The 22,793-nt window shown below is 44.5% G+C and overlaps 1 protein-coding gene across 1 annotated transcript; it reads left to right on the top strand.

Moving 5' to 3' along the window:
• The first annotated feature begins 5,780 nt into the window (after positions 1-5,780).
• Positions 5,781-10,921, top strand: THY1 (Thy-1 cell surface antigen). The gene is made up of 4 exons (XM_028516022.2): positions 5,781-5,899; positions 8,089-8,149; positions 8,595-8,924; positions 9,423-10,921. The coding sequence occupies exons 2-4, from the start codon at positions 8,113-8,115 to the stop codon at positions 9,533-9,535; spliced, it is 480 nt and encodes a 159-aa protein (XP_028371823.1). The 5' UTR covers positions 5,781-5,899; positions 8,089-8,112; the 3' UTR covers positions 9,536-10,921.
• Positions 10,922-22,793: the final 11,872 nt, after the last annotated feature.

Below are 22,793 nucleotides of genomic sequence, written 5' to 3' on the forward strand. Positions count from 1 at the left end.
CCAGATAAAGACACTACAAAGAAAGAAAATTATAGGCCAATATCACTGATGAACATAGAGGCTAAAATCCTCAACAAAATATTAGCAAACCAAATACAGCAATGCACCGGAAAGATCATACACCAAGATCATATGCAGGATTTATTCCAGGAATCAAGGTTGGTACAACATTACAAATCAATAAATATGATCCACCACATAAATAAATGAAAGCCAAAAACCAAATGATCATATCGATAGATGGAAAAAAAGCTTTTGATAAAACTCTCAGCAAAGTGGGAATAGAGGGAACACAATGAAACATAATAACAGCCATATATGACAAACCCACTGCCAGTATCATACTCAATGGGCAAAAACTACAAGCATTCCCCTTACAATCAGGAACAAGACAGAGATGTCTGCTTCCACCTCTCTTATTTGACAGAGTACTAGAAGCCTTAGCCACAGCAATCAGACAAGTAGAAGAAATAAAAGGCATCCAAATTGGAAAAGAAGAAATAAAACTGTCTTTATTTGCAGCTGACATGGTATTGTACATAGAGAACCCCAAAGATTCCACCAAGAAACTACTATAACTGATAAATGAATTCAGCAAAGTAGCAGTATACAAAATTAATATCCAGAAATTAGTTGCATTTTATATGCCAGTAACAAACTAACAAAAAGGGAAATTAAGAAAACAATCCCATTGACAATCACTTCAAAAATTATAAAATACCTAGAAATAAACCCAACCAAGGATATAAAAGACCTATACATGGAAAATTATAAGACACTGAAGGAAGAAATTGAAGAGGATACAAATAAGTGGAAGCACATACTGTGTTCATGGATAAGAAGAATTAACATCATTAAAATGCCCATACTACGCAGAGCAATCTATAGATTCAATATGATTCCTATCAAGATCCCAATGACATATTTCACAGAACTAAAACAAATATTTCAAAAATTTATACAGAACCACAAAAAGGCCCGCAAGCAACCAGATGGCACATTTAATATTTCATCTTTATACCAGGCTGAGAAAAAAGAACACAGTTGGAAGAATCATTCAACCTAATATCAAACTATACTGCAAGGTCAGAGTAATCAAAACAGCCTGGTACTGGCATAAAAACAAACACATAGATCAATGGAACTGAATTCCCAGAAATAAACCACAACTTTATAGTCTATTAATATTCAACATAGGAAGCAAGTGCATACAATGGACTAAAGATAGTTTATTCAATAAACAGTGTTGTGAAAATTGGACAGATATGTGCAGAAAAATTAAATTAGACTGAAGTCTTATACCACATACAAGAATAAATTCAAAATGGACCAAAAACTTAAATGTTAGACCTGAAATCATAAAAATCCTAGAAGAATATATAGGCTGAAAAATCCTGGATATTGCTCATAGAAATTTTTTTACCAGGGATATCTCCCCAGGCAAGAGAAACAAAAGAAAAAACTAAACAAATGGGACTACATCAAACTAAAAACTTCTTGCACAGCAAAGGAAAACATCAACAAAATAAAAAGACAGCCCACAGAATGGGAGAACACATTCACTGATACATCAGAAAAGGGGCGAATATCCAAAATTTATCCAGCACTTACAAAACTCAACACCCCCCCAAAAAATGAAACAACCCAGTTTAAAAATGGGCAAAGGACCTGAATAGACTTCTCCAAAGAGGATGTATAGATGGCCAATAGACATATGAAAAGATACCCAATATCACTAATCATCAGAGAAATGAAAATTAAAACCACAATGAGATACCATCTCACACCTGTCAGAATGGCTATCATCAATAAATCAACCAGCAAGTGTGGAAAGGATGTGGAGAAAGGGGAACCTTTTTGTACTCTTGGTGGGAAAGCAGACTGGTGCAGCCACTGTGTAAAGCGGTATAGAGATATCACAAAATATTAAAAATGGATCTGCCTTTTCACCCAGCAATCCAACTCCTGGGAATATATCCAGGAAGCCAAAACACTAATTCAAAAGAACATAAGCACCCCTATGGTCATTGCAGCATTATTTATAATCACCTGGATATGGAAGCAACGCAAGTATCCATCAGTACATGAGTAGATAAAACAATTATGGGACATTTACACAGTGGAATTCTACTTGGCTGTAAAAAAGAAGAAAATTTTACCTTTTGCAACAGTACGGATGGAAATGGAGAATATTATGCTAAGTGAAATAAGCCAGTCAGAGAAAGAAAAATACCATATGATTTCACTCATATGTGAAAACTAATGATCAAACTGAATTAAGCAAAACAGAGACAGACTCATAGATGGAGAACAGATGACAGCTAGTGGGGAGTGGCCAGGGGGTGGAAAGATTGAGCAAAAAGGAAAATGGACTCATGGACATGGACAATAGTGTGGTGATTACTGGGGGGAGGCGGGTATAAGGGGACTAAATAGTAATGGAAAAAATACAATAAAGATTAAATTTAAAAAAAAAAATAATGAAATCTTACCATTGCAACAGCATGGGTGGGCCCAGAACAGGGATGTCAAACTCATTTTCACCAGGGGGCCACATCAGCCTCCCAGTTGCCTTCAAAGGGCCGGATGCAATTTTAGGACTGTGTAAATGTAACTACTCCTTAACAGTTAAGCGAGAACTCAGCACTGCCGCCTGGTAGAAACAAGGTGCCAGGCCGGATAAAACAGGGTGGAGGGCCAGATTCGGCCCACAGGCCTTGTGTTTGCCACCTGTGACCTAGAATGTATTATGCCAAGTGAAAAATCCTAGATAGTGCTCATAGAAATTTTTTTACCAGGTATATCTCCCCAGACAAAGAAAGACAAATACCATATGATTTAACTTATGTGTGGAATCTATAAAACAAAACAAATGATCAAACAAAAAAGAAACAGACTACAGATACAGAGAACAGACTGATGGTTGCCAGAGGAAAGATTGATGTGCTGGGTAATAAAGGTGAAGGGATTAATAAGTACAAATTAATAAGAACAAATAGTCACAGAAAAGTTACAAGGATGTAAAGTACACCATAGGGAATATAGTCAATAATAATAATTGTGAATGGTGCTAGGTGGTAGTTGAAATACCAGGAGGATCACTTTGTAAAGGATATGATTGTCTAACCACTATGCCACACCTAAAACTAATACAAAATAATACTGAAAATAAATTGTAATTGAAAAATAAAATTTGTATTTTGAAAAAAGATGCTAGTTGAGCTATGAGACAATATCCTTAATATAATTGGAAATCTTTTTGGTTGACTGAGAAGATTTACTAGACACCATCTTAAATTTTCCTAGGGTGTTAACAAAGATTCTATAATCATACCCTTGATGTCATTTTTACTGTTAGACTGGTTCTTACTTTGAGAATCTGTTGCCTGCTAGAGAGACTGGAAATGAGGTCAACATTTCTTTTCCAATCCAGGAAACTGGACAGATCCTTCCTGAGCTCATCCCTCTCTCCCTCTCTCTTTCTCTCCCTCTGTCTCTCTCTCTCTCTCTGTCTCTCTCTCTCTGTCTCTCTCTCTCTCTCTCAATTCCTTATGCCAGCTACAAGCAACCAGATGACACATTTAATATTTCATCTTTAACCCTGGCTGGTATGGCTCAGTGGATTGAGTGCCAGCCTGCAAAGCAAGAGGTCACCAGTTCGATTCCCAGTCAGGGCATATGGCTGGGTTGTGGGCCAGATCCCCAGTTGGGGGCATGTGAAAGGCAACCACACATTGAGGTTTTTCTCCCTCTCTTTCTCTCTCCCTTCCCCTCTCCCTAAAAATAAATAAATAAAATCTTTTTTTTTAATTTCATCTTTAGTTCTCCGGCCAAATCTACGAATTCTTTAGGTACATTTTCTACCTCCCAAGTTACCACAAGCAACATTTCACCAATTGTTTCACCACTGTATAACAGAATCACCCTTGATCCAGCTTCCATGCAGCTTCCTTATTACTTTCCCAGCCTCTTCTCCCAGTTTGTTTACTGTTCCTCCAGCCTGAGCAAGTCTCCTCCTCACTGCTTTACATTCAAGCCTTCACCCACCACTCAATTCCAAAGCCAATGCCACATGTTTAGGTTTTTAAGACAGCACCATACTCCTAAGAACCAATTTATGCATCGAGTATCCACTGTTACATAACACATCACCTAAAACAACCACCATTTTATTAAGCTCGGAGATTCTGTCAGTCGGAAATTCACACTTGTCTCTGTCCCACAATATCTGGGACTAGCTTGAAAACTCTAACATCTAGAGGGGACAACTTAAAAAGCTTGGGGCTAGGATTATCTGGAAGTTCCTTTATCTACAAGTCTGAAGCCTGGGCTGAAATGACTCTGAAGGCTAAATTCACCTGGGACTGTCCACCAGAGTGCCTACATAATGCCAAGCCATATACATAGGACTCCCACATTGTCCTTGTTTTTCTTATTTTACCATGAACCAGTGAAACAGCAGTCCAGTAGAAGTCTGAAGATCCACCCTGGGAGTAATGGGAAACACTGTAGGTGGAGTCAGGAGATCTAAAATCTATCTATTTCTGGCTGTACTGCAAATAATTTGCCTGACCTTTGACAAATTATTAGCTTTCTTGGGCCTCAGTTTCCAGCTCTAAAAGGATGGGATGGCTTCTGCCATTTCTGTGATTCTATAAAGATCAATCTGATGAAATCAGTGAATAAGTATTCCCTTAGTTATCCTAAAGGAATGTGCATTGTTAGAGCAGTTTTTATCTCATGTGTCTCTAGCTGGAGAAACTGGAGATGATGGAAAAAGAAAGATCTAAGGGACCAACAGAGCAGCCACAGACTGTCAAGAAATTCTGCCTTGGGTAGATGCCTCTAAACCCTTCCTGCTTTGAGCGTTTTAATCCTGTCTGGTTAGTAAATGGAAGTTTTTAAATCTGCCCTTCACCACCCTGTGTCCCAGATCCTCTCATTTGAGCCATTAACTCAATCCAGCCAGAGACCTTGCTTTAGCAGACACACCATTGCCACTCCCTCTAGAGTCCACACTCCCCTCTTCCTGAAGTAAAGTACTTGGGGACCCAGAAAGTATGCCAGGCTCTCATAACCTTATCAAAGGAGCACATGCCACCCAGCCATACTCAGAGACTAGTCTGTAGAATGAAAAACAGAACATACAAGGTCTCAGCCAGCCAGAGCCCAGTTATCTCCATGTCCTGCCAGAAAAATTAACTGTCTCCAGCCCGTGTGTGTGTGTGTGTGTGTGTGTGTGTGTGTGTGTGTTCATATGCGGGTGAGGGGTGCTGGGGACAAGGCTCCAAGCTAAATCAATTGTGTTCTGATAGGAAAGATCCTTGGACTTAGAATCATAAAGCTGTTAAGGAGGAAAAAAACATATTACATGGAGTGACAGGAAGGAGGCCAGAGTGTGTAGAAAAATGAGCTGGAGGTAGAGGTCAGCTGTCTTAGAAGTTAGCATACAATGAGAAGCCCAGTTGAGAAGCCCAAAGTGAAGGGAATGGTCTTATACCAGACCAGAGTTTCGGAACCTTAGGCTAGAACAAACAAACAAACACACAAACAAACAAACAAACAGTTAACGCCTTAAAAGAGGAGCAATCCCTGAGATGCTCTGGGAGGCCGTCCCTCAGCTGCCCCACCCCAATCCCCAGAGTCTTTGGTCAAGCCTGTGAGCCACCAGGTGAAGGCCCCTTTCTGAAGCATACTGCCCGTTTCTGACACCGATGTTGGGCCGCCTCCTCCCTCTGCCATCATTTCTCGCTCCCCCTCAGCCTCTGATTGGCCGAGCCCCCGGGCCCTCCTAGCTCCTCCTTTCCCACCCTTGGTAAAAACTGCGGGCATTCGGCGAAGTGTAGCATCTGGAGGCGACGTTTCCAAGAGGCTGCAGCAGCGGAGGACCGGAACCCAGGTGGGAATCTATGTCAGAGGGGGACCCTCGGCACAGCGGTGCAGTGATGGGCCCCAGGTGCCTACGCAAGCCTTCTCAATCCAAGGCTTCAGAAAAACGGTCCAGCGGTGTCCTGGGAATGAGCAGCACACTGCTTGGGGAGGGCTCAGCTTCCCAAGCCGGGGTCGGGAGCTGGACGCAATTACTGCAGGCCAGGGGCCCTGCCACACCCTGCCTTTCAAGGAAGGTGTTTCGGGCTTTCGCCCGCTTGGGGGGGTTGGTTTCTAGAGCCAGGATGCTGGAGGAGAACCGGGAGGAAGGGCGCCAAGGACAGCTTTGGGTTCAGCTCTCCACCCAGAAGATCCCAAATCCAGCATGCAAAGGCAGTTTGGGAGGTAGCAATGAAGGTGGGGGAAGACAATAGAGGCTGGAACGCTGGTGGAAATCTCTGCCCTGCGACCTCAGGACGGGCTGGGTGCGGGGCAACCAAGTAATGGGAAACCGCAGTGGCACGGGCGGCGTGGGGGGGGGGGGGGGGGGGGGCGGAAGGCTGGCAGGCGCAGAAGGGGAGAACTGGAAAAAGATGAGAGGGGGAAGGGAGACCTCAACTGGGAAAGGAGAGGGCTGAAATACAGAAAAGAAATAAGGGTGGGGCTAGTCGAACGGGGGCTGGAGAGGACAGTACCTCAGAATTAGTCTTCGCAGACTAATCTGGGTTTAGTCTGCGAAGATTCTAGGCAAAGGAAATGAAAATAGGCTGTGCCTCCCCTTCCTCTCTATAACCCTCAGTTTGGCTGTATCACCTTCTCCAACCCCAGCCCCACTCCCCATTTCTGTTCTAGCCGCTGCTTCGGTTCCTAAACCCCAGACTCGCACCCCTCCTCCATAACTCCAGCGCCCGCGAATTAAAACCAAATGCCAACTTCCCTTTCTCTTTTTTTAACATTTTTTAATCGTTCAAGTACAGTTTTCTGCCCTTTACCCCCACCCCTCCCTACCACCCCAGCCCTTCCCACCTCCCTCCCCTGTTTCCACCCCGCCTCCTTGTTGTCCATGTATTCTTTATAATTGTTCCTGCAAACCCTTCACCCTTTTCCCCTATAATCCCCTCCCCTCTCTCCTTTGGTCCCTGAAACTGAGAACAGGCTGACAATGACCAACTTCCCTTTCTTCTCCAACAGCACCTCCAGTTCCCTCTCAACTTGGGTAGAGAGGGTATTAACAGTAACCTCAGCCACAGCAAGACCCTCTGGAGTCCTAGAGCGCTTCCCTGCGCATGCACCAGGGCGTGGCCGGGCTCACACTCTTAGGCGCCACTCCTGTGGCCTCACACTATCAAGCACCCATGCGGCTATGTGGACTTGCCAGCTTGAACTGTGAAAGGCAGGACAGAGAGCCTAGGCAGCTAGGCTACTGAAGCCAGTTCTGCACAGAGAACTGAACATTTGGAAACATCTTGGTTTCTATGCAATCAGGCATCATATGCAATAGGAGAGCACTGTCACTCCCTCACACACATCTGCGAATGCCCTTGTCTGTGTTCTAAGTACAGTCCTGTCTGGGAGCACCTGAGCCACACACACCAGACATCATCCCTAACCACACAGTCCACTCAAATGAGAGGAATTAGTGTGTAGATCACTTACTATGGAGCAAAGTGCCAGATATTTGTCATTTTTCTTAATGACATCACAACCCTGTGGTCATCTAAAGCTCAGATTCATTCATTCATTCAACATCTTTTGAGCATGTTATGTGCCAGGAACTTTGGTATTTTCTTCTACATAAGAACTGGGAAGTCCCTGAATGGGCAGTTTTTGTTTAAAAGAGTTTTAGTTTTGCAAGATAAAGAGTTTTGGATATTGGTTGCACAACAATATATTAAATAAGTGAACAACACTATTTGTGTTATGTTGTGTTAAATAGGAAGACCCTGTCTTCCTGAAGGGAAAATGAAATGGTAGTTAAAGTCACTTGAGTGAGTCACCCAGCTAATAAGTGTTTAGCACAGACACACATCTCTTGCTTTCCCTGAGAGGAAAGAAAGAATGCAGTGTCACCTTCACTGATAGGAAGAAGGCTGCAGAAAAGGGCTTGGATGCCTGCCATGGCCATTATGGCATATATTCCATGGACTGCCAGCCCTGGCAATGTGTGTGGGTACATCTGCCTCATCTCTTGGCTGACTCTGATCCTGTTCCCACTCCCAGGTCCAGAACTGAACTCTTGACACCATGAACCCCACCATCAGCCTCACTCTCCTCCTGACAGGTACTGGGCAAGGGGCAGGTCTGGGGTTCCAAGTACCTTGGCTTCCTTCAGAGAAGCTAGCTTCTTCCTCATGACCTCAGAAGGCGAAGATGATTAAGGGAGAAAGGGCTCCTTTTTGTCCCTAAGTCAATTGAGCAACCTAGTTGATTTTCTGACTGCTTCGGGTGTTTTTTGGAAACATATTTCACAGAGCTTACCAGATATTGACTTGGAACCTGCACCAACTCCCTAAGGTCTCCTACCCCTAGGACACACTGGTGGGACCTAGGACTAGAGTATATAAGGGAGGGAGGCTAGCATCTGCAGCATGCTGTGGTGAGGAGAGGTACTCAGGAAGCAGACCTCTATGCCCTCCCTGGCCAGGCCCCTCTGTCCTATCAATGTGGGTGGGAGGCTCCCTGCTCTGCACATCCCTGCAACTCAGAGGGGGCACTGCTGGTGCCAGTCTTACAGGTGGCCAGTGGACAAAAGGTGACCAGCCTGACAGCCTGCCTGGTGGACCAGAGCCTTCGTTTGGACTGCCGCCATGAGAACACTACCTCTTTGCCCATTCAGTACGAGTTCAGCCTGACCCGTGATTCAAAGAAGCATGTGCTCTTTGGCACTGTGGGAGTGCCTGAGCACACATACCGTTCCCGAACCAATTTCACCAGCAAGTACAACATCAAGGTCCTCTACTTATCTGGTTTCACCACCAAGGATGAGGGGATATACACATGTGAACTCCACGTCTCTAGCCAGACCTTCTCCAACAAGAAGGTCTCTGTGATCAGAGGTGAGAAAAATCTCCAACAAAGCCAGGTGAGCTGGGAGAGGCAGGCTAGGGAGGACTGGGCTGCCTAGGACAACAGGCAGTCCCATTGGCTGGGCCACAGAAGAGACTGCCTATGCACTGAGGAATCACTGCCTTCAGTGTGAATGGGGGGAAGTGTTAAGGGGACAGTCAGACAGGCAGAGTGGTGTAGCAGAGGCTTCCACCATGGCTGAAGGCAAATCTCTTGACCTCCACAGTCCTTCTCCCCACCTGGAAAACAGGGTTGACAGCAGCTCCCTCACCCACAGTTTTCTTATGAGGATGCTTAGTAAAAAGGTGATATAATGTTCGTTCAAGGGCTCAGGAATCTGCAATGGGAGAGAGGGTTGGTTCTGTTAGACCAGATTGGCCCTGGTTCTAGCCCTCCCCAGGGAAATGCACCCTACCTCTGGGCTTGTAGCTGCCCAAGTCCTGTTCTTCATTTCTGCTCTGTCCCTCTACCCCATTTTCTCCCCACAGACAAACTGATCAAGTGTGGGGGCATAAGCCTGCTGGCCCAGGACACATCATGGCTGCTGCTGTCCCTGCTCTCCCTGCCCTTCCTGCTCACCATGGATTTCATCTCCTTTTGACTGGTTGGGCCCATGGAGGACACAGGAAGCCACAAGGCCTTGTCCAGAGATCCTACTTATCTGAATAGAGTGATCCCGTCCCCCCAATCCCTCACACACCTTGGGGGAAAAATGGGGACCCCATCCCTCATAAGGAATCTCAGTGCTGCATGCCATTATTTACCTACTCCCCCACTACCACCCCTACCCCACTGCCACCTCATACCCTCTCCAGATACCACGAGCTTTTTGTCCTCTTTGTCCCCGAACTGCTTCTGTCTGGTTTATTTAGGGATTTTTCTTCCTTTTCTTTGGGAGTTTGTGAAAAGGGAAGCCACAGTTGGGGACTTGATAAAGAGTAAGGGCATGCGGGGGGGGGGGGGGGGTTGTAGGATGGAGGGGTGCCAGTCCTTGGGGGGCCATCCTTACCCACAGGGACCAGAAGCCTGAGAGAGACCTTGATGAGGAAGGTGATGGGATGTGTTTGGGCCTAGCACATCCCTCAGCAGCCCCTCACCCCCATATGTGAGGGTATCACCAAGCATTTGTGGTCTATCACATGAGAAGAGAACTGATATACTTACCTGGCAGGGGAGATACCATGATCACTAGAAGAGAACCGAGCATCATTAGGAGCATTCTCTGTCCCAGCACAAAAGTTGTCCTCTTCACTGCAGAAGTCCCATAGGGGCCTTAGTCCTAAGGCACAGTCCAAGGGAAATGTAGATTCTGCCCAATAAGGAATGCTAACGGACAGTTGGAAAGGGACATAGAAAGGAGGGAGAGTCCATCATCCCTCCCTACCTAAAGAAGCTAAAAATGGGAGTCTCCTGTCCCTCATTGCCTCAACCAGTAGTTGAGAGTCTGGCAGAGGAAGACAGTCTTCTTCCTAGGCTGTCCCAAGCTCCTGAGAACTTACAGAATGCTGACATGCAGGCCGTAGAGAGCCAGCCACAGAGCCATGTGATTTGGCCCAAGTATTTCTCCAGGAGGCTCTTCCTTCCCTCCACAGGTAGTGCCGACCCCAGCTAGCTGAGCCTCAGACATCCCCCTGCCCCACAAGCCTGCCTTCTGAGGGATCAGGGCAGGCAGGGGTGGCTGAGACAGGCCATGGAGTGAGACCTGTGAGCAGGAAATGCCTTGAGAAATGGGATTTCCCAACACCCAGCTTCCCATCTGGCAGCTCTGCCCTGCCCTGAGACCATGTATAGTGCCACCACAGCTTACAGCATCTCACCGAGGAAAAAGAAAACTGCACAATAAAACCAAACCTCTGGAATCTGTCCTCCTGGCTCTACTTTGCTTCTGTCCCCAGGTCTGCCACCTCTTCCTGTCCCTCTTCCCACCAATGCATGCTGGACTTCTCAGAATGACGCACTTGCCCAAATAAATGAATGTTCCATCTCTGCTGACTTGACTGGTGGGAATGACAGGTTCACCTGCCAATGTGTGGACCGAGTCACATGGCCCTGGTTCTGGAATATGCTAACAAGCACTAAGTTGTGGAATTCACTTTTTCTTCTCAGATCTGGTTCTTCACAAATGCCCCCTAAAATTACATCTGCTATGGAGAGGACAAGTGCTGGGGCAAGTAGAGAAACAGGAGTGGTCACGATGGGAGGGGGGCCACATCATGAAGGTGTAAGGACAGTATCTCTTAAATCCAACAAGGCCATGTAAAGGGCTTGAGGGTGGGGAGAGAGCACTGAAGCCCATCTGTGGCTCCCTCCCCTAAAAGTCAATGTGCAATTGGTAAACAGCATCAGAGCTCATGCTGGCATTGGGTGCTAGAACAGGATCACACAGTGGTTCCAGGTTTCAGTTTCTGGCAGAGTGAGACAGCCCCCAGGTAGGTAGCCTTCCCTGTTTTGCCAGGGAATTGCAGGAGGAGGGTGGCAACTACCCAGAGACTGACTTGTTTGTTGTTTAGCTCTGGGTAAATGATTCTTTCTGAGCATTTGCTTAAGGCCCCGTATCTTAATTCATGTCACTAGTTTGTACTCCTGACACCTCTTAGCAATGGCTTGCCAGCAGCACCTGAAATAATGATGCCTAAAGAAGGCAAGAGAGGACTGCAGGAGGAAAGAGCTGCCTGTATTACCAACCATGATATCCACCCACCCCTGTGTGAACTGACAGTCACTCAGCATGGTGCAGCCAGCCTGGGCTCTGCAGAGCTAGAGACACCCATGGACACAAGCCCCTCTGTACTGCCCTGCTTTGAACCACAAACACTGCCAATAAAAGAGCCTTTGAACCCTGGCTTATGTGGTTCAGTGGATTGAGCGTGGGCCTGTGAACAAGGGGCCACCAGTTAGATTCCCAGTCAGGGCACATGCCTGAGTTGTGGACCAGATCCCCAGTAGAGGGTGCGTGACAGGCAACTACACACTGATGTTTCCTTCTCTTTCTCTCTCCCTCCCCCTCTGAAATTAAACAAATAAAAAAGATTTTTAAAAAGACACTTTGAGGGAGCAGGAAGTTCAAATGCCACACAACGGATAGTAAGAGGTAGAGCTGGAAGGAACTGGGAAGCCAGGTGTGAAGCCTCAACTGGGAGAATACCATGAGAAACTGGTACCTGTGCAATGCCTCATATGTGGTCTTCATCTCACACTGGCACCATTTCCCTAAAGAAATGAGTGACCACACTCTACAAGGATTCTGGAGAGACAGTGTTGCCCTCTGCAACCATGCTTAGGGGAGGAGAACCTGAGGCTCGCAGTGGGTAAGGTTAGCTTAAGAAACCACAAAGGCCATCAAAGGACCAGGGACTATAGGAAAGCAGGAAAGGAGAAGGAAACAAAAATGCCTGGGCCCAAGAAGGAGCCCTACAACTTAAAGTCAAAGCCATCAGGCCTCACAACATCAGCTAACCCAGAAAGACAGCTGTGATTTTGGGCTCTGAGGGCTTTCAGAAGCAGGCACAATAGCCACCAGTTCCTCTCTGGTCAAATTGGGAGGTCTTGTGGAGGCTGTAGGACATCTGCAGCAACTTGGCTAATGATAAAGAGGGCTGGGGCCAGCCCTGGTTCCTGCACACATGCCTCAGACCCCAATTTATCAATCTTCTCCCCACTCCTCCTCACCCCCTCAGCCATCTCTGTCTCCACCTAAGGTAAGGCCATGAGATTCTTGCTCAGTAGCAACAGAAACCCCTCTCCACACCACCATTTTTGATTGGATGATCCACCAAGACAGGAATACCTGCAGGGGCACAGTGTGAGGGTCTCTCTAACAGCAAGAAACTCCCTTGGGAAGGGCAAGGGGATCACCAGGAGGAAATACGGGGACTTTCACTGGCCAGCTAATAGATCTACCAGGTGTCCAGGGGACCTATGTCATGCATTCTCCAGCCTCCTCAACATAACATTAACTTCTCTGTGCTTGCAGCTTTTGTGTTATAAAGGGCATGTCTGTCTACAGATGAAAGAAGTAAATCCCCAAAAATTAAATCATAATCATAATGATTTATGATTAAATGATAGGGCCTTAGATATCATGGTAGGAATTTTTAATTTTATTCTAAAGGCAACGGGTAAGTGATAAAGTATTTGGTCTAATAATATTGTTAAAAGATCCCTCTTGCTGCTTTATGGGAAATAGATAAGAGAAGAATAACAATAGGAGCAAGAAATCAGGGAGATACTTCAATAGTCCTAAAAGAGATGATGGCAGCAGTAGATAAGGTCTACTAAGAGATACTGCCAGCAGTATCCATCTCGGCTGCGGTTCGTCAAAACATGCTAAAAACATACACAGAGACAACCAGGTCCTGTGGGGGAATCAGGACAGAATGGCTACTCCTCAACGTGGGGAGTGCCTTGGCCACCCTCTCTCCTGGAGGGTGCCGCTTGGCCACTCCTCACGTGGGGAGCACACCGTGTCCATGCCGGAGCAGCTTTTTACTGAGAAAACAGACTTAGTTTGTGGATTTACAGTCTGGCAGAAAAGATCAAAAGATGTAAACAACTTACAAAGGTGGGGGCAGCACTCCTGCTGAGAATCCAGGGAAGGTTTGGGGGTTTTAACATATAAAAGAGGTACAGGTTCCAAAAGTTTCCTGCCTGTGCTTTTAAATTCCAAGATAATAACATCCTCCAGCAAACAGATCTCACAGGATCTTGCATATTCTATGTCCCAGGCCTAATTACGCCAGGGGTCTGCCATTTCTGGTCTGGGCTGTTTCTCCCCTGCAGGTCTCAAAAGACAAAGGCAGCCAGGAGACTTGGATTTCTCACATCCAAGAGCAAAGACTCAGGCTTTGACAAAGCCAAAGGGGGCAGGGGTTGATGTCAATCACCCCGTTATTTCCACAGCCCTGCAAGTCTTGTCCCTGTTATTCCTTCGTGAGCGCGTCTGTCTTAAGTACATTCTCTATCCAAAAAAAATGTTACCCGTCATTGACTGCCATTCATGCCAGGGAAATAAGTTTTGTCTCCTTCAGTGGCTCCTGGTCTGGAGGTCTTTCACTCAGCCTAAATCATGGGGGGGTTACAGCTTCCTGAGACCAGGCAAGGCAGTCGCCAACAGATATTACCACTGGGGGAACCTGGGTGAAGGATACACAGGACCTCTTTATACTTTTTCAACATGGCCCGTGTCTTGTTTATGACCAATAATATATGGTAGAAGTCATGCTGCATGACTTCCAAGGCCAGGTCATAGGAAGCCTTGCAACTTCCAACTGGTTGTAGGAATACTCACTCCTGAAACACACCTTCTTAGAACCCAGCTGCAATTCTGACGGTCCAAGTCACACAGTGGGCATATATGTAGGCAATCTTCTCACTTGCCTAAGCTTAGCTCTCAGCCAACAGCCACCATCAACTGTCAGCTCTAATAGTACACCATCTTGGATGTCCAGCTCAGTTGAGCCTTCAAATGAGGCAAAAACTAGCCACTGCTGATTGCAATCTCATGAGAACTTCTCAGCTGAGCCCATTAACCACAGCAGCATGAGGCACATTAATAAATTGTTTAAAGCCACTAAATTTTGGAGTGGTCTGTGATACAGCAATAGAATAGTGTCTTTAATAAGGGCAGTTTGAGATAGTGGGTAACAGAAGCCAGATTGGAGTGGGTGAGTGCGAGTGAATGGGAGAGTGAATACTTCTTTTTCAGAAAGTTTATCAGTGGCTGGTGTGGGAAGTGTGGTTAAGAAAAGTGTTTATTTTCAAGATGAAAGCTACTAGAGCATGGTTGTATGCTGATGGTGATTATTCCCAGAGACAGGGAAATATTGATGAAGAAAAGGGAGAACATGAAGAAGCTGAGTCTTAGGTGAGGAAAGATGGGAGGGATGTAGAACTAGGAATACAAAGATGATAGGCATGGAAGTGAAGAGGTTTGTGTACCTGAACATGGGAAGTTCAGGGATTTCCACAGAAGTAGCAAGGTCATTGATTAAGAGGGTAAGGAGATTGAGGGAAGATGGGAGAGATTTGAAAAAATATTTCCTTTGTTTTCTTTTATTTTCTTTTTATTGTTGTTCAAGTACAGTTCTCTCCATTTTCCTGCCACTACTTTCCCCCACCTCCCACCCTCAATCCTTCCCCAAATCCTTTGGCTTTATACATGTTCTTTATACATGTTCCTTGATGACTCTTTCCCTTCTTTCCCCTGTCTAGTATGCTAAATTTGATGTTAACGAAGATAAAAAAAATGTATCAAGTACTTCATAGGTCAACTGCAAAATTTCCTACTATTTCAGCAACTTGACTCTCAAAGTTGGGGAGAGAATACTACCAAACCAAGAGAAACATAAAAGAACAGAACTCCAAATAAGACAGAAGAATTGGACATGGAGAAAGAGGAAAGTTGGGAGAAAAGAGACAGAATCAGTAAAATATAGGTCCTCTACCTGTGAGAGGCTATTTTTAAATATGATTTTTTGTTTGCTTCCCTTTGCCCTATAGCTCCACTTTGAGTAGCCAAGCTTTTTAAAAATGTATTTTATTGACTATGCTATTACAGTTGTCCCATTCCACCCCCCTTAATTCCCTCCACCTTGCATTTCCCCTCCCACCCGCATTCCTCACCTTAGTTCATGTCCATGGGTCATACATGTAAGTTCTTTGTCTTCTCCATGTCCTATAGTATTTTTAATCTCCCCGTCTATTTTGTACCTACCATTCATGCTTCTCATTCCCTGTACCTTTTCTCCCATCCTCCCCCCTCTCCCTCCCTGCTGATAACCCTCCATGTGATCTCCATTTCTGTGCTTCTGTTCCTGTTCTAGGTGTTTGCTTAGTTTGGTGTTTTTGTTTTTGTTTTCTTAGGTTCAGTTGTTGATAATTGTGAGATTGTTGTCATTTTATTGTTCATATTTTTGTTCATCTTTTTCTTAGATAAGTTCCTTTAACATTTCATATAAAAAGGGCTTGGTGATGACGAACTCCTTTAACTTGACCTTATCTGGAAAGCACTTTATCTGCCTTTCCATTCTAAATGAAAGCTTTGCTGCATAGAGGCATCTTGGATGTAGGTCCTTGCCTTTCAGGACTTTGAATACTTCCTTCTAGCCCCTTCTTGCCTGTAAGGTTTCTTTTGAGGAATCAGCTGATAGTCTTATGGGAACTCCTTTGTAGGTAACTGTCTCTTCTTTTCTTGCTGCTTTTAAGGTTCTCTCCTTCTCTTTAATCTTTGCTAATGTAATTATGATGTGCCTTGGTGTGTTCCTCCTTGGGTCCAACTTCTTTGGGTCTCTCTGAGCTTCCTGGACTTCCTGGACTTCCTGGAAGTCTATTTCCTTTGCCAGATTAGGGAAGTTCTCCATTATTTTTTCAAATAAGTTTTCAATTTCTTGCTGTTGTTCTTCTCCTTCTGGCACCCATATGATTCAGATGTTGGAATGTTTAAAGTTGTCCCAGAGGTTCTTAAGCCTCTCCTCATATTTTTGAATTCTTGTTTCTTCATTCTGTTCTGGTTAAATGTTTCTTTCTTCCTTCTGCCCCAAACCATTGATTTGAGTCCCGATTTCCTTCCTGCCGCTGTTGGTTCCCTGTGCATTTTCCTTTATTTCACTTTTCATAGCCTTCACTTCTTTCTCTATTTTGTGACCATACTCAACCAATTCTGCAAGCATCCTGATTACTAGTGTTTTGAACTCTGCATCTGATAGGTTGCCTATCTCTTCATCATTTACTTGTTTTGTGTGTGTGTGTGTGTGTGTGTGTGTATTTTTGTTTTGTTTTGTGTGTGTGTGTTTGTTTGTTTTTGGAGCTTGATCTGTTCTTTCATTTGGACCTTTTTTTGGGGGGAGGGGTCTGGTGCTCCTGTTACATAATAAGGGGTGGAGGCTCAGGTATTCATCAGGGTAGACAACCCTCTTTGTTGCATTGTGGTGCTATATGTGGGGGAGGGATCAGAGAGGGAACAATGCCACTTGCTCAGCTCTCAGCAGCTTTCAGTCATTTCCTCTGCTACCCACAAGCAAATTGGGCCCTTCTGGTGCTGATTCCCAGGTGGGTGAGTTTGTATACATTCTAGGACCCTGTGGGTCTGTCCAACGAACTCTCCTGTTAGACTGGGAGTTTCTCCCACTGCTGCAACTCCCACAGTTTTTTACGGTCAGAGGTTTTGAGGCTTTATTTCCCTGTGCTGGAACCCTGGATTTCGTGGTCTGTCCACCTCCCCATTTGTTCCTCCTGGTCTATCTGCATGCAAACGTGGGACCGCCTGGTCCTCCAGCCACCATCTTGCCATGAGTCCTCTCCACCCCTACTGCCTGTCTCCACCCCTCTTACTGTTCTGGATAAATGTTTCTTCTTTAACTCCTTGGTTGTCAGACTTCCATACAGTTTGATTTTCTGGCAGTTTGGGTTGTTTTTTTGTTTTTAAATTTGTTGTTGTTCTTCTTTTGGTTGTGTGAGGAGGCACAGTGTATCTACCTATGCCTCTGTCTTGGCCAGGAGTTCCTAAGTAGCCAAGTTTTTGTATTTATGCCTCAGTGAGAGGATGTGACAGCAAAAACCATGGAGAAAAATGGGAAGCCACCTCTGGCTTTTTAATTTCAATTGCCTAGGCCCTTAATAAAACAGAAAGGACTCACAGCCTGGAAAAAATATGTGAGAAAATATCATGGGTGAAGCCAGGCCACCCAGTGGCATTACCACCAGTACCACCAGCACACAAGAACAAGAGTGCAGACATTGGTGGGTTCTGTCCTTAGGGACCTGAGCATAGAGAAACAGCAAAACTCCCAAGAAGGTTTTTGAGATCCAACAGCAGTGGAGCCCCGCTCCTCCATCTTGGGTAGAACATCAGAAGGAGACAAGGTCCCAGAAAAAGAAAATGACTGCAGAGTGTATCCTATTTTGGAAGTAGCTGGAACTTTGAACAGATCACACTTTGTCATGCTACTGCCAGGCCTGAAAGCATCAGAATGAGCCCATGTGTCCAAGAGTGACCTAGAGATAGCAGAAATACTAGACCTACAGAGGCCATGCAAACAGGAACCAGGCAATAGACACTTGGGTAGCCATTTAATAACAGGGTCCACTCCCTCCAGTGCTTGGGTAAATATATATAAGATATCCTCCAATAATTTAAGCAATCCCTGGAAAAAGGAAAGGCACTTCCATCAATTGACTGAAACTAAGTGTCCAGCACTCCAGTAGAATAGGGGCTGGCTGCAAACAGATATGGAGATTTATTACAGAAAAACAAGGTTATGTTTGTTGCGCGTGGGTCACCGGCCAGCAGTGACCACGGAACGCTGCGGATGGCTCGCCGAAAAACACGCGAGAAAAAACACAAACATACACAGAGACAACCAGGTCCTGTGGGGAAGTAGGGACAGAATGGCCACCACCCCCTAGTGGGGAGGGCTCTGATTTACCGTCCACACATGCTTTTATTGGGCTCATTTTGCATAATAATTCAGGTAAAGTACAGTACTTATGAGGGGGAAGTAAGGAATTATAGAAAACAAGGAACTCTGCTGGTCTATTGAGTCGGGGTCAAAGAGCTATAAGACTTTGAGGAACAAACTTCCTCCTTGGACCCCTCTCATTCAACTGAGAGCATTCTAAACAAAGAAGGTTTCACAGTAATTTATATGTTCTTTCTTAGGCCTGATCACCCAGGGAATCTGCCCTTTCAGCACAGAGCTGCACCACCCTGTCATTGTTTTAGGCTTAGCACGGGAACTAAGGCAATAAGGAGATTTTCTCCCAGACCATGAGAACTCAGGCTATGTCACAGCTGAGGAGCGAGGGTCCATCACCCCCTTTCGCTGCAGCCCCCAAAGTCCTTCTTTTGGGGGGCCTCCCAAAGTGATCGTGCCTGCCTTAGGTCATTTCCCCCGTGGGGAATCTTACCCGTCTTTGGCTAACCGACCAAGCTTTTTGGGGTTCAGTTATGAATAAAGCAGCAGAAGCAGCATTCCTGCCAGGGAGACAAGCCCTTGTCTCCTTGCTGGCTTACGGTTCCAAGGGCGTTCCCTTAGCCTTAGCCTAGGCAGGGGTTTCAGTTTCTGATACCAGTCAGGGCGGTTCCCAACATATGTTTCCTGCATATTTGATTTTGTAGACTAAGACAACATCTCTGTAAAAATTAAGGGAGGGAAAAAGTTGGAAATTAGCAAATTTCCGACTAGGAAATAGGATAGATGATGGTGTCATTCATAGATGTGGGGAATAAAGGAAGGGGAGCAAACGGCGTAGAAAACAAAGAGTTTAAGGTTGAACATGTTGAGATTGAGATACTGATGGGGTGTCAAGGGTATGTCAGGAGGCAGGTGGATAATTACAACTGATGCTCAGGAGTAAGGTCTACCTGAAAATACAGATTTTGGTATCATCGACCCATACAAGTAATAGCTGATGGATGAGTGACAGATCAGAGTGATGTTACATATTCAGTATATGCTGGGCATTGCTGTAACTTTTTCATGCACATTAGCTCATTTAATCCTCAAATCAACTTTACAAGGCAGTTACTGATATAAATGTTTCAGAGATAGTAACCAGAGGAATCAGAATATATCTCAGACCCTGACTGGTGTGGATCAGTTGGTTGGGCATAGCTCCACAAAGCAAATGTTGCCGGTTCAATTCCCAGTTTGGGCACATGCCTGAGTTACAGGATGAGCCCCCAGTCAGGGCACATACCAGGGGCAACTAATCAATGTTTCTCCCTCCTCTTTGTCCCTCCCTTCCCCTCTCTCTAAGAATAAATAAATAAATTGTTATTAAAAAAGAAGAAAATATCTCAGGAAATCTACAATCTGCACATACAGCAGTCCTTCTTTATTTGCCAGGGATACATTCCAAGACCCCCAGTGGATGCTGAAACCTAGGGATAATGCCAAACCCTATATACACTATGTTTATTCCTATACATACATACCTATGATGAAGTTTAATTTATAAATTATGCACAGTAAGTGATCAACAACTAACAATAAAATAAAACAATTGTAACAATATATTTAATAAACATTATATGAATGACTATGGTGCCATTATTAAGTAAAATAAGAGTTACTTGAACACAAGCATTGCCATACTGCAATACTGTGACCAATCTGATAACTGAGACAGCAACTAAGTGACTAACAGGCAGGTAGCACATACAATGTGGATATCTTAAACAAAGGGATGGTTTACATCCTGGGCCTGTTGTAGTGGGATGGCGTGAGAGTTCATCAAGCTACTCAGAACAGTGGGCAATTTAAAACTTATGAATTGTTTATTTTTGAAATTTTCCACTTAATATATTTGGACCATGGTTGACCATAGGTAACTGAAACCACAGGAAGTAAAACTGTGTTTAAGGGGAACTACTGTATAACAACCAGTGTGCTATAAACTACATTAAAACACAGAGGATAAAGGAATACTAGAGGAAAAGAAGAATGACACAGAGCTAACAAGAGGAAAACCAGAAAAGCACTGTGTCACAAAACCTAAAGGAGAGAATTTTAAGGAGGGAATGATTGGAGGTACTGAGTTTACAGGAGGTCAAGTAACTGATTATAAGTAAAATGGCCCCTGGCATTGGCAAGTAGATCATAATGACTGGGTAAGAGAGGTTTCCTGACGTCTGATAGGTAAGAGACATGAGGATGCTGCATAGACAGGGAGGTGGGGAAATATAGCATGCCCAACTCTTCCAAGAGAATTGTGAAGAGAAAAGAGCTAGAGTCTAAGCTAAAGATTTTCATTTTTAAGTATATTTTATTGATTATGTTATTACAGTTGTCCCAATTTTTTCTCCCCTTTACCCCCTCCACCCTCCATCCCCCCTTAAAGATTTTGATTTTTTAAAGGGGAAAAAATTGGAGCCTATTATAAGTCAGTAGAAAATGAAAATGTTAAAGATACTGGACTCTGAACCTATGACAGTAACTGAACATGATAAGAATGCTGAATGGTGACACTTTCAATCCATGATTTCTAAACTTAAGTGGGCCCTTGATACTACCTGACAACCCAACTATATTTCCATATTTCATTCACTCTCCCATTCACCACCACAATGGTTCTCAAAAGGTCATCCCCAATCAACAGCTGCAGGATCACCTGGGAGCTTAGAAATGCAAGTCCTCGGGCCCACCCCAAACCTCCAGAATCAGAAACTCTGGGTGGGGCCTTAACAGACTCTCTAGGTAATTCTAATACACAATCAAGTTTGAGAACCACTCCCCTAGATGGCTATTTATAATTTCTCCTCTTTTTCTAAATTTCCAGCCCTTCCTCCTTCATCTTTGATTCACTCTTAGCTGACCTTGCTTCCTAATTCACTGAGATGAAAAAGGCCACCAGGAGAGAATCTCCACTAGCTTCTACTACATCATCATCCATTCACCTCCCTGCATCTGTGCCCCAAAATTGTGACTTCTCTCTTCTTCCTTTGGATGAACTCTGTGTGCCCCTAACCAATCAAGGCCCTCACTCTCTACTCGATTCCATCCCCTCTCACCTCATCAATGATATTGCTCCAGTTACTCCCCTCCCTCTCCAGCATCATCAGTTCCCTCTCTCAGCTGGCTCTTTCTCATCAACATATAAACATATGGTTATTTTTGCCATTTTAAAAAAATGTGTCAAAATATCCTTGACCTTACTTCTCTTTTTAGCTACTACCCAGTATCTTTCCTTCCTTTACCACAAAACTCCTCCAAAGAGTTGTCTATACTGTATGCCTCCCTTTCCAATTTTCTTGAACCCACCCACAATCAAACTTTCACCCCACCACTCCACCAAAAGCATTCTTGTCAGATTATATCACCAACAACCTTCTAAATCAATTCTCAGGCTCTTCTTACTTAACCTGTGTTCAGCATTTGACACAATTGATCTTTCCTCCTTAATAAGTCTCCTGCTGTTGGCTTCCAGCATACCACCACCTCCTGGATTTCATTTCTCCCCTCTTCTCTGGCCATTCCTCAGTCTCTTTGATGGTTCCTACACATTTCTAAAATCATTTAATGTTGGAAAGCTCCAGGATTCAGTCCTTGCACATATTTTTTTCTATTTATACTTGCTCCCCAGTGATCTCTTCTATACTCATGGCTTTAAATAACATCCATATACTGATGACTCTCAATTTTATATCTCCAACCCAGATTTTGCCAAACTTATACACCTAACTGATTTCTTGACATCCTGACATGCCTGAAAGACATCTCAAACTTAACATGTATTAAACCAAGCTCCTGACCTACCTTCACCCCCAAACCTGCTCCTCCCACAGCCTACACCCTTTCAATGTTCAGGCTACAAATTTTTCCCTTTCTCATAGTACCTAACCCAGAGGAAGAACTGTTGGCTGTACATTCAAAAGACACCCAGAATCCAACCATTTCTCACCACCTCTCACCATACTAATCCAAACCATCATCTCTCACCAGATTGTAATCTTCTCCTAAATGATCTCCTGCTTCTATTCTGTCTCTCTTCATATCTGTTCTTTCAGTAGTTAAGAAGATTTTGTTTTTAAAAAAATCAAATTCATGTCACTCAAAATCTTCTGATGGTTCCCATGATAGAGTAAAAGCCCAAGTCATCACATTGGCCTTAGAGCCCTCCAAGGTGAAGTCTTTCCCTTATCTCTTTCACCTGATCTCCCACTCTTTCTCTTCACTCCAGCCACAGTGACCTTCTGGTTCTTCTTCAAAAGTGGCAATTATGCTCCCACCTCAAGACCTTTGCATTTACTGTTCAGTCTGCCTCAAACATTCTTCCCCAAGATATTAGGATGACTCACTTTCTCATCTCCTTCAGGTCATTTAAATCTCACCTTCTCATTGAAGCCATCTCTGACTATAACT

Source organism: Phyllostomus discolor, chromosome 6 (genome assembly GCF_004126475.2).
Source record: "Phyllostomus discolor isolate MPI-MPIP mPhyDis1 chromosome 6, mPhyDis1.pri.v3, whole genome shotgun sequence".
Lineage (NCBI taxonomy): Eukaryota > Metazoa > Chordata > Mammalia > Chiroptera > Phyllostomidae > Phyllostomus > Phyllostomus discolor.

Excerpts from the sequence above, each read along its gene's own strand:
- THY1 (XM_028516022.2), top strand. The coding sequence starts at position 8,113 with ATGAACCCCACCATCAGCCTCACTCTCCTCCTGACAG. Across the intron at positions 8,150-8,594 it reads CCTCACTCTCCTCCTGACAG|TCTTACAGGTGGCCAGTGGA; the intron begins GTACTGGGCAAG and ends TGCTGGTGCCAG. Across the intron at positions 8,925-9,422 it reads GAAGGTCTCTGTGATCAGAG|ACAAACTGATCAAGTGTGGG; the intron begins GTGAGAAAAATC and ends TTCTCCCCACAG.